General features: G+C 38.1%; 1 protein-coding gene across 1 annotated transcript in view; it reads right to left on the reverse strand.

The window, feature by feature from the left end:
- Positions 1-12,002, reverse strand: part of LIN9 (lin-9 DREAM MuvB core complex component) — a 39,905-nt gene that overhangs the window by 14,922 nt on the left and 12,981 nt on the right. The window contains exons 4-6 of the mRNA XM_061990161.1: positions 9,526-9,659; positions 5,488-5,613; positions 691-848 (exon numbers count right to left, since the gene is read on the reverse strand). Of these exons, the coding sequence (XP_061846145.1) occupies positions 691-848; positions 5,488-5,613; positions 9,526-9,659 (418 nt within the window). The remainder of the gene's footprint in view (positions 1-690; positions 849-5,487; positions 5,614-9,525; positions 9,660-12,002) is intronic.

Consider the following 12,002-nt stretch of genomic DNA (forward strand, 5'->3'; position numbering starts at 1 on the left):
TTGTGCGTGTCTGCTTTTCAGCAAGAATTAAGGACAGTTTTGCTGAGGAGAGCAAAGAGCGATGAACGGTAGTGGCTTGAATAGGAGATACCATGCTTAAGCGAAAAGCATCTGGATCGTGAAACAGAGAGGATGGAGGAACTAAGGCTTTTATAAAATTAAGACAAAACTTGTGGAATGTTTTTAACAATATTTTTTCCTTAGTTATGTGTAAGCTTTTTCAGTAAGGCAACTTCATGTTTAGTATATATGTCCAGCTACACTGCAATATCAATTGCATATCTCTTCTAACACAGATATTTTTACTGAAAAAGGAAATTCAAGTTTTATATTAGGTTAGGTTTTAAACTTTCAGACAGAACTCATCTCTTTGCATTTAAGGATCTCTCTGTCTCTCTCTCCAAGATTTGTGATATACAATACATTCAAAAAGAAAAAAAAGAATAAAAAAAACCCACTTAAATCTACAATTTGAAGAGGAAAAATAACAGATCACACTCAGTTTGTACCTCAAAACTGTATCACCATTTAAAAACAGTAGCTAATCCTCACAGGTACTTTCTCAATGAGCTAGCAATAAAAATACACCAGTTTGGATGATTTAAATCAACTACATGCACTAAGTGCACTATGGTTGACTAAAATCTTTACAAAACACTTGGCTGTTTTTCTGTGCTTCCAAGAAGTTACCTGTAACTTTTGTTCCTATTACAAGTGGTAACGGAATTTCTTCTGGAAGATCTTTGAACTGTGAAATATCTGCAACTTTCCGCTGCTGCAAAAGTCTGATTTTCTGCCGTTTCTGTTTTAAAGCCGATCTCTCTTCCTCAAAGAATGCAGAGGAACACCTATAATACATTTAGGTAAAAATATACTTAAATTCAGCACTGAAGATATACATCTGTGAAGACACATCAAATAAATAGGTAGAGTTCACAAATCATTGAGTGAAAATGATAAAGATTGGGGCAAAGTGTACAAGATAAGAGGATTTAATGGAACTGACTGATACAGTCTTACTCCCCAGAATTATCACTCCTAAAAATAACAATTTATTAAAAAATAATACTCATGAATGTTAGCTGTTACATTAGTCTATCAGAAGAGTAAAACTGTTTTGGACTTTTTCTGCTTATAGGGATCCACCTGGTGTCACAACAAAGCTAAAGCAGGTCCGACATCCAGTCTACTCAAAATACCAGTTCAACACATGTATGGAGGACTTGCTGCCATCACTTACTGATACATAGTAGATTTCTTTCACAGGTGCTAATTAGCTCATTTAAACTAACTTCCTATGAAAACACATCAGTCTCAGAACGTAAAAGGGCACTTCTGTATCTCATCTCTTTTCATCTGTGCAGAGTACAATTCAGCCACAAAATCTCTATTATGCAGATGAATCGTTCTGAGATTGATCATTACAGAAGGACAAATGTGTTTGAACTTGGGCTATTGTGTAAAATCAGATAATCTGCAGCAGTCCCCCATTTTGAAAGGGGTCTTAAAATGTAATTTAAAAGATGGAAGACTTACTCCCAAGGGCCTTACTTGGTTTTATTAATTTTCTCTTTTAAACTACTGAACAGCATGATGCATAAGGGAGATAGTGAAAGCATAAAGACATTAAGAACCCAATCCTATATCTTATTCCTTATGAAAAAAAAGTTTTATCACTCTTGTATCAATGAAATAAGTAATTTAAAAAAAGGAGTACAGATGCTATTGTAGGTCTGCTTGTCTGTAGAAGCATTTATCAAATAATTTACTACCTTTGTTAACTGTTTTACTGCAGTCAAATGCAACTGAATCATTTTCTATGGAACTCATACAGTTACACACACTGGCTACCAAGCAATAAAAAGCCCTGTATTACAAGGTTTTTCAGAAGACATTGACAGCTCCTCTGCTGGTTTCCCTCTTCTACACTGCAAATTATGCTCTGCTTTAAATCCCTCCAAGATCCTCGTCAGTAACTTTGCTTTTTCTCTCAGTACTGAGCAGTTAGTTCCTAATCCCAAGTCTCCTTCTACTACTTTTATATGCCAAAATAAAGTCTCATGTTTTCTTCTGTATATTCCTCAGAGTTCAACATTTCTCTTCCCTGTAGCGTGTATGAGATGATCCTAAGAATCTGACCAGCAGTTTCGTACTTGGCTGTCTATAGGCATACATCATTTGCCTTTTACCTTATATATGAGTTCTAAGTCATATGGGGCATAGACCATCTGTTCTGTCCATTGTGTACAGTGTTAACACATTGAGATCTTAGTCCTAAGCAAGACTAAAAAAAATCCAAAAACCAAACAAGAATGAATTGATGCTGTGATGTACTTCTGTTAGGTACATGCACAGCAGTAAATGTTCCTTTACTGGGCTTTCCCATCACTGTCACCACAAAAGGCATCACTAGTCTGTACAGTCTAGAAACTGTGCAGTAGATAGAGCAGCTGTAGGTATGTCCCACTCACCAGTTAACCACTGAAGAGCAGAACGTGTTTACCTGGAGCTGTATATTGTCTAATTATTTTCATTAGGAATTCAGAATATCTGGAAAGGGATATGGCAAAAAGAAAGTGACAGTGGTTGGGAGACTTACGCAAAACTTACTTGGGTATTCTCATTTAAAGATCCCATCTGCTTCAAATTTAATACCAAGGAGGAACAACTGTGAAATAATGCTTGCCATGGGCTGAGAATATGAAGCAGAAAAATGCAGGGCAGTGCTTTTCAATTCCATTGAGGAGAATAGAGCAACTAATACAGCAAGATCAAAAAGAAAAGACACTAATATACAATATTAGTATCATGTCCAGGGTCATGCAACAGGACCATCAGATATCACCCAATGTTCTTTGACCTGCGCTCTTAGAAATATAAATTCAAATGCTTATATACTAATCACTGACCTTGGAGGTCCCTACAACAGCAACTATTGTTTCACTGCTAGCTCAGGTATTCTTAAAAAGTTTCTATTCCCAATGCTGTAAGTCATAGATGTAGAAAACATTTGCAACACGTTTCTGGATTCAGTTAAAGGATATCTCTAACCTCATGTCCCCCAAATTTCATATCCATTGCTATTTCACAACCCCAATTAAGTTTATATGGAGTACACAAGACTAACTATTACCTCTTCCTTTTCTTGGAGCATATCTTTCCCCAGAGTCTACTGGAATCTTACAAGCTTTGCAGGCTCTCATGAAGAATACTGTTGTGCCAATCACCCACACTGTTGATGGTGTGATAGGACATTTAAAGTAGCAGCAGACATAAGAAAACATTACAATATATTTAAAACATTTTTTTTTTAAAAAAAAAAAAAGACAACCATGTACACATCTACCACACAGTGATACCATTATCCTTCGCCATCAACATTGTGGATGTAAAATGTTGGGTTTTTTTTTTTACTTCCCTCATGGGGAGACATCAGTATTGACATGGTATTCACCTTACTTGCATATGTCAAGAATAGACTGAAGAAATTTCTAACAGGATAATAATATAAAAAAATTGCTCTAGAGTTCAATGACAATTATCTTGAAAAAGAATTCAAATCATTTAGAATAATTAAAAATCTCTTTGAACTAAGGCCAAAGGCCATAATGGACATATTGAAAAACAAATGCTTTTCTTAATTATTAAATAAAAACAAACAGGAATTCTTATTTTATGTTGTTAAAAAGTAAGAAGTAGTGAAGTTTTGTTTAAGAAACAAAACAAGACTCTATATCCAGTCAGATACTTGTATTTCAGAATTCAGATAAAATAACTTGTTGCCCATTTAGATTTGCGGTTCCTTAGGTGTGAGTCTCTTCTTAAAAAACAACTTTGTGATAGTTTCACAAAAAAACCCAAACAAAAGCCAACAACTCCCCACTTGGAAGAACTGAAAAAAAAAAAAAGTTTTGACAATGGTCCAAGAGACAGCTAAATGAGACAAGTTGATCTTTTAGAGTATCACTCACTTTTGGCAGAAGTCAAATGACAATCAAAACGATTCTGTGATTGGAAGAGATCTTTAAGATCAGTGAGTCCAATGCTAACTAACACTGCCAAGCCCAACATTAAACCATGTCCTTCAGTACCTTAGCTATGCGGCTTCTAAATGTCTCCAGAGATGGTGACTCCAGCACCTCCCTGGGCAGCCTGTGCCAGTATCTAACAAACCTCTCCATGAAAAAGTTCTTCCAGCACAAAGTGATGACACACCAAACACACCATTCCCCTCTCAGTGGGAAGCGTGATGATAGAAGAATGAGAAGCCATCTCAGTTCCAAAAGGAACTATTTTTAAGATGGCTCTGCAGCCTATCCTTGTCTGGCAATTTTTACTTATGTAGAGTTTTTCATAGGTACAGGAGATGAATTGGCCTCCATCAGTCAAACCATAATCTGACTTAGTACAGTGATCTATGAAATGGATTCAGTGCTTTACAGTTTGTATTTTTGTAAAGAAACAAGTCTATTATTTCTGCAACTATACTTACACATTTTTCTCTTGATCTGACACAATGCCAGGATGGTTGAGTTTGGGAGGGACCTCTGGAGGTTACCTCCTCCATATCCTCCAGCAGTCACCTACAGAAGTCTGCCCAGTACAACATCCAGATGGCCTCTGAAAATCTGTATGGACAAAGATTCTACTGCCTCTCTGGGCAACTTGTGCCAGTTATTCTCACAGCAAAAAGAAGTGTTTCCTTACATTAATACTGAACTTCCTGTATTTAAGCTTGTGCCCTTTGCCTCTTGTCCTGCCACCAGATAACACTGAAAAAAAAGATGCCCTCACCCTCTCTATGCCTTCCTTCCCTTCAGATATTTGTACCCAGAGATTAGATCCTCCCCAAGACTTTATATGGGTTCTGTGAAAAGACTGGACTGAATCAGTGGGTTTAAGAATTAAGAATTCTAAATTAGAGGAAAAATCTACACCCTTTATTAAATCCTGGTTTCTTCTCTACAACATACAATACTTTATGGGTGAGTTTCTCTGTTTTGGTAGCCAAGTCAGGAAAAGCTGAGGATCTATAAAATGGCTAAAAATAAATAAATAAATTAATGAGATGAAACTATGTACTTGTTTTCACCATGAAGAGATTGTTATAAGCAGGAAAAAAAAAAGTTAGTGAAAAATAGGCCTGTCTTCCATGCCAGGAAGCACTGCAACATAGAAGATAGAAAACTAATTTCAACGTATCCTAGTTTGGCCACTCAGTTATCTACAGTGGGAACTGAATACCTCAAGTATAGGCTCATAAGAACTACGTGGACTGGACACATGCACATAAGCAATATGGTGTGTGGGGGAGTGGGGTGTGTGCTCAGAGAACACCTTTTCAATAACATATTCTTCTAATCTCAGCTGAATAGTTTGCTTTATACCTGCACACAATTATTTTAAGAGGAACAATTTCAGTAACATCAAAACTACATATAGTTATTAGTTGAAAAGAGAGAAAGGGAGAAAGGAAAAAGAAATTACCTCCGTGGTTTTCCCATCAATCGTCTGATTTTCCCCCACTCTACTCTTGTTAATTTTCTGGTTTTCAAATTTGGAAAAGACTCTTTCAGGCATACACAGAAGTCATTATCTCCTTCAAATAGTGGTCTGTTGAAACATAATTGGTCCTCTGTTAATTACACTTAGTAAAGTTTTATCAAGAGTTTCAAAACAACATTCATCATATGAAATACATTGAAATAAAAAATGTATAAATTAGCCATAAACAAATGACAAATTTAACCTGAAATAAATAACTGAAAGCACAGACAGAAAGTTTCCAAGACTTTTGTTCTATTTGAGTCTTACTAATCAGCAATGTTTAAAAATGTTCCTCTCTCTTGAGGGCAACATTTGTTCCTCTCTCTACAGAGCAACATTTATCCTGCTTTGCAATATATATTAAGGCACCAAATGAAACATTCACCAAAGCCAACAGAGTGTCACGGAGACACTGCAACACATGGAAGGAGACCACAAAGATATAGTGAGGTTTGAGAATAGAGGGACAATGTGATACTGAGAAACAAACAGTACCTTTTTCATAAATTCATTCAAGTACAACCCAGACTTCTCCATAGAGAGTTCTAAAATACAGGAAATTGAGCCAACCTGCCATTCTCTCCAGCTACACAGGTGAGACTTTTATTGTATCATACCATGACTCTACGATGAAGCAGAGGATTGGTATTATAGAAGTGACAGTTCAGAGAATCTACCTATACAACTTATGAATTTCTCTTTGATGCTATGACCTGTCCGTGTCTCTGTTTTATGACTGCCTTTTACTTTGTAGTGTCATGTCCTTCTTGGGTTATAGAGACAAGGGAGCAGCAATGGATATGCCCACCTAACAGCAGATTAATCATTAAAGATTATATGCAATTGAAACAGATCTCACTCGGTGAGAACAAAATAACTGCATCCCAGATAAAGCCACTTCACAGCATGCTGGGGTTTAGAGGGGAATATTCCCAAGCACAGAACAAAGAGGATCTTGTAAGAAACACCACTTTCAAATGTGTGTGTGAAGTGGCGGGAGAGAGGAAAGATGCATGAAGGTAAGGAGACTTGGGCAAGAATGGAAAAGAATATTTTTGCAGTAGAAGGATCTGTAGCTGTAGCACAAAGTAGAAAGGAAACCACAAAGAATGATCAATGAAACTCAGGAAATAAACAAGGAAGAGTGTGAAACCTTTATTTTATCCAGATGTACTGTAGTTAATGTAAGGTATCTATGTAAAGAACAACTGCTATGGGTTGGTTTTTTTTTTTTGAGAAAAGGAACCTGTACTTCATTGGTTTTAGTATCACTTGTCCCTGAGCAAACCGTAAACCCACAGTATCTGCAAGATTGGAAGCTCTGGCAAATGGTGTAAGCAAGCAACAGCTTCATCTGGTTCCAAGGACTAATCACTATAGTAGTAAGTAGCCCTTTAGAAGTCTCTGTGTTTCAGAAGTCAATGGAATTTTAAAGAAAAAAAAATGCAGCATGGTATGCAGCAGCATACCCAGAATCCAATTGAAACAGTTTCATCAATCTAATAACCACAGATGACAGTTACAGAAATTAAAATATTTCAAAACCTTATAGTAAATGTGGCATTTAAACTGACTATTTCAATTTCAGATGAGACAATTCAATTAAAATATTGAGATTTGTACAGTGAACCATATTTTGTCAGTTGACAGCTCTGTGCTTTAAACTTATGACTAGACTCGTTGAGAAGCTTAAATATCACTCAAAGCAAAGTTATTCTTCCAAAGATGTAAAGTTTTTTAAGTAAAAAATTATATCATCATAAAATTATTGTATCTTACTTGCATTACAAGCATACATTGATAACTATCAAAGAGGTTTTCAGAATTACCTGCTGAATTCAAATTCTAGTCTTACCGATACATCTAAATTTCCACAGAATATTACTGGAGAATAAATGAAAAGTTATTGGACTGTTGAAAAATCATGACTGTAAATGCCAAATATTAGAATAGCTACTAGGAATGACTTTAATTTCTTCATTTTGTTGTGGCTTTTTTTTTCTTTACTGTTTTGTTTTGTTTTCCAAATAAGAGGGGGAAAAAAAGCACGTAAAGCCTACTTCTTTCAAAGGAATTCAATCCTACAGATGATTAATTTAAAACTAACTAAAATGGATATGTAATTTTTCTCCTTGTGATGAGATGAATATATCCTAAAATGTTTTTCTGTTGCTATGACTGCCTTCTCAGTTAAGGCACTTAGCCACAGCAATCATGATTAAAATAGGAAGGAAAACCAGTAATTACTTTGTCGTGAATAACTTCTGGAAAAGATTGCTTGTTAAGTCTGAAGCCATTCTTTAGAACATTAAATTCTACTGTTTTATCTATTAGTTAATCAGCGTAGATTTTAAGATTCCATTTATCAATAATGATCTTTATAGTTTAGAATTTTTATTCTTCCCTTATTGAGGAATAAATTAGAATAGTTCTTTTAAACAATTCACACCACCTTGCCAGTGGCATTAAGAGAACAAGTACCAAAGACTCTAAGGCACAAATCCCAGAAGATGGGAGATCCAGGAAGGGTACCGACATTTAGACTATTAGCTAAATAATTACAACCGAGAGCTCTGATATTGATCACAACACAAAACAGGATGATGGGACAAAATATCCAAAATCAACATTTATACCTTTTAGGGAAGGAGCACTTTATGCAGCAGCAGTTTCCTTCCCATCCCCCGTGTGTAAAACTAAACCAAGGATTCTATGTGTCACGGTTTAGCAGGGAGCTGTTTTTGCTTGGTAACAGGGGGAGCGGGTTGCAGTGAAGACCTGATAAAGAGTTTTTGGACTCTCCCCTGGCTCCTGGGTTCAGACCTACCTCTGGCCTGGCTGTGCCAATCTGGCACCTCTGCCATCACTATTTATGGATGGGAATTTGAAGTGGTGGCAGGAGGTGTAAGAGTGATACAAGATGGAGGCGACCACACGGACCCCACAGTCAGAGGAGGAAGGAAGGAGGAGCACCAGACCAGACACTCCTCTGCAAGCCATGGTGAGAACGCAGGCTGTACCCCTGAAACCCATGCAGGGCTACGGCAGGACTGAGAGCCACCAGCAGCTCCGTGTGAGTAAGCCCAGATGGGCAAGGGACTGTGTGAGGAGGCAGCCATGGTGCAGGCCGTGCTGGAGAGCCTGCACGCCACAGAGCAGCCCCACGTGAGAGGCAGAGAGGAGCTGCAGCCTTTGGGATAAAAGCGTGTCAGAGAAGCCCGCGCAGGGCTGCCATGTGTGTGAGGTATCCCACGGAGTTGCAGGGAGGACTGGTGTGGAGCCCACCTGCACTGAGGAGAGACAAATAGCAGAAGCTATCAGGAATAGACTGAAATCCCCACTCCCTGCCCCCCTGGGCCATTCAAGGTGGGGAGGAGCTAAAAACACCAGGATCAGAAGCCCAGGAATAGGGGAGGGGTGGGGATAAAGTGGTCTTAAAGGGCTAGTTGGACTATTCATTGTTGTACTACTCTGTGTTGTTTTATTTTTGTTATGTTTTGGGGTTTTATGGTTTTGCTTTAGTTGGTATTGCATTAAACGATTTTGTGTTTTCTTCCCCAAGCCGAGTAGCCTGGTCTGTTTTGTCCTGAACCTTAAGCAGCAATTAAGCTCTCCCTGCAATTTGGCAATCCTCAGGTCTTTGGTACTTGAGGCTAATCATGGTCTTTTGTTCCCTGATGGGCCTAAACCACTGTGTGAACACTATGTGTTCTGAGAAGTTCATGCTCAAGATGGTGAAAACATCACAAACACAATCTGGTATCTAGTAGAGGCTGAGATGATAAACAGAAAATTATTTCCATGAAGGAAGGCTTTCCATAAGAGACTACCCTAGGAACTATTGAAGTAGGTTGCTCATTACCAAAAAAAGAGAAAAAAAAGGAAATAAAACCAAAAAAGGAAATAATCTTCAAGCTCAATTTCAGAAAATAGGTTGTTTCTATACTAATTAGAGATAATAATATAATTCAAACATACTTATCTATATTTGAATAGAACCATTCGTATATGCACCACTTGTGAGCTTTGGGAAGTTTGAGCAGGTTCCGAAGCCGTAAACCAATCTTTTGTGACACTTTCTTGTCTGGCGTTGGCATTGTTGTATTAAACTTCTGCGTAGTAAAATAAAAGAAACAGTAAGCATAGTCTCACATTCTTCAATATTAAAATAATTAATCTAGATTTTGTCAATAATAAGAATGGTTACATTGTAATGACACATGCTGTTTCATGACAATTTTTTGTTGCACATCTATAGCGATCCTTACTGCGTTATACCAGCAATGCAATCAAACAGATGACAAACATTAGCAGGATCAATACAACAAATTATCTCTACACAAAGCTCTTCTAATAGAAACATTTTCCAACACTGAAACTACATCATTGGTAACAACAGCTTGGCACTAAAGTACACTCGGACTTCAAAAGTTTTGAGGCACCACTGAACGCTGCCTCAAATGAGCACTGAACTTGAACTACCTCAGTTGCACAAGTGCTTCTACTCTTACTAACTCTTCTTAAACTGAGGATGAAGTTAGCACAGGAATGTAATACAGCCAAAGCTTTGAGTAGTCAGCTTTTTAGAAAACTGCAAGAAGGACTAGCATGGACATAGCAATCAAGTTTTAACTACCTTTTAAAGAGACATTGTCTTGAATTGCATGCATATTACATAGATGTGCATTTAAACAAGACTGGAGAAAAAAGAATTCCATCATTTTACTCAATGACAGAAAGAAAAACTTATTTGCAAAAAATAATAGCTTTTTAAGAATATTAGTTAACTAGGTCCCCATGCCATAATCAGTTGTCATCCTTCACTAGACTCGCAGAAGTATTTTGACCTTCAGTAGTGGCAGTAATAGGATAAAGCATAAGGTAGGCACCTTGCTGGTCCCTGCTGTGCTTAACCACTACCATAGAATCACAGAATGGTAGAGGTTAGAAGGGGCCTCTAAAGATCATCTAGTTCAGCCCCCCTGCTCAAGCAGGTTCACTTACATCAGGTCACTCAGGAACGTATTCAGACAGGTATGAAAACCTCCAGAGAAGGAGATTCTACATGTTCCCTGGGCAGCTTGTGCCTGGGCTCCCTCATCTGAACAGGAAAGAAGTTTTTCTTTGTGTTTAAGTGGAACTTTTTGTGTTCCAGCTTTTGTCCATTATCCTTAGTCCTATCACTACACAACAGAAAAAAGTGTTGCCCCATCTTTACACCTTTCAAATACTTTTAAGTATTAATAAGGTCCCCTCTCAGTCTCCTCTTCTCCAGGCTGAACAGCCCCAGATCCCACAGTCTTTCTTCATAAGGAAGAAGCTCCAGTCCCCTTAACATCTTGGTGGCCCTGTGCTGGACTCTCTCCAGAAGTTCTCTGTCTCTCTTGAGCTGGGAAGCCCAGAACTGGACACAGGACTCCAGATGAGGCCTCACCAGGGCAAAGTAGAGGAGGAGAACCTCCCTTGACTGTTGGCCACACTCTTATTGACCCATCCCAGGATGCCATTGGCCTTCTTAGCCATGAGGGCACATTGCTGTCTCCACAGAGCTGCTCTCCAACAGGTCAATCCACGGCCTGTGCATGGAGTTCTTCCTCCTGAGGTGCAGGACTCTGCACTAGAGACAGGTGCCAAGGTTTCTTCTGAGGTGCAGGACTACCTTCTAGAGACAGAATCCCTTTCTTCCACCATAACTCCGGACAGCAAGATCTGTGAGCTATGGCAGTTGAAGTCCCTCACATATGTCTATCCAGCAGTCACTGGATCTCCTGAACAAGACATTTAAGTACAAACCATCTGGGCATAGAACATTATCCAAGCCTTTCTACTACTATTAAGAAATCATAGTAGTGAATACACAGAAATGTTATGGTCCTCATCTCTAACAAAAATGACCCAGCAAAATGACAACTGCTAAATCTTCCCTACTTGTTCAGACAGCAAATAAGATCAGAACTCAAACAGTACTTTTTCAGTGTGGCAGATTCAGGCTCATAAGGTGATCATACAGAGAAGTGATTCAGATGACAAAGGTACTAGGAAAGCCAGTTCTTTGAAACTAAGAGATGTTGCCCCGTCTAATGTAGCAAATAAAGGTCAAGAGAAATTACAGCTACTCTTTCATGCTATATCAACGAGTAGATAATCAAGTGCAGGAGTAGAAAAACAAGTTGTTTGAATTGAAGGACATTATCATTACAGGATCAAGAAGGTATAGATAGCCCTGAATACATTTAGGCTACAAAACTGGAGCAAGTTCCTAACTGTTGGAATACACTAAGTTCTACAGCTGCCTTCTAAATGACATAGTCAGTGTAAGAAACCCAGTCAATTTTTAACTGAAGCCGAGTAAACTTACGCAGATTATAGGATATGATTGTTTGTGGGAGCAAGATGGGCAATTAGTCTGGAATTCTTTCTAGCTCTGTATGCTTACATCCAGGATCAAAAAGAAC

This window comes from Colius striatus, chromosome 2 (genome assembly GCF_028858725.1).
Source record: "Colius striatus isolate bColStr4 chromosome 2, bColStr4.1.hap1, whole genome shotgun sequence".
NCBI classification, from domain to species: domain Eukaryota; kingdom Metazoa; phylum Chordata; class Aves; order Coliiformes; family Coliidae; genus Colius; species Colius striatus.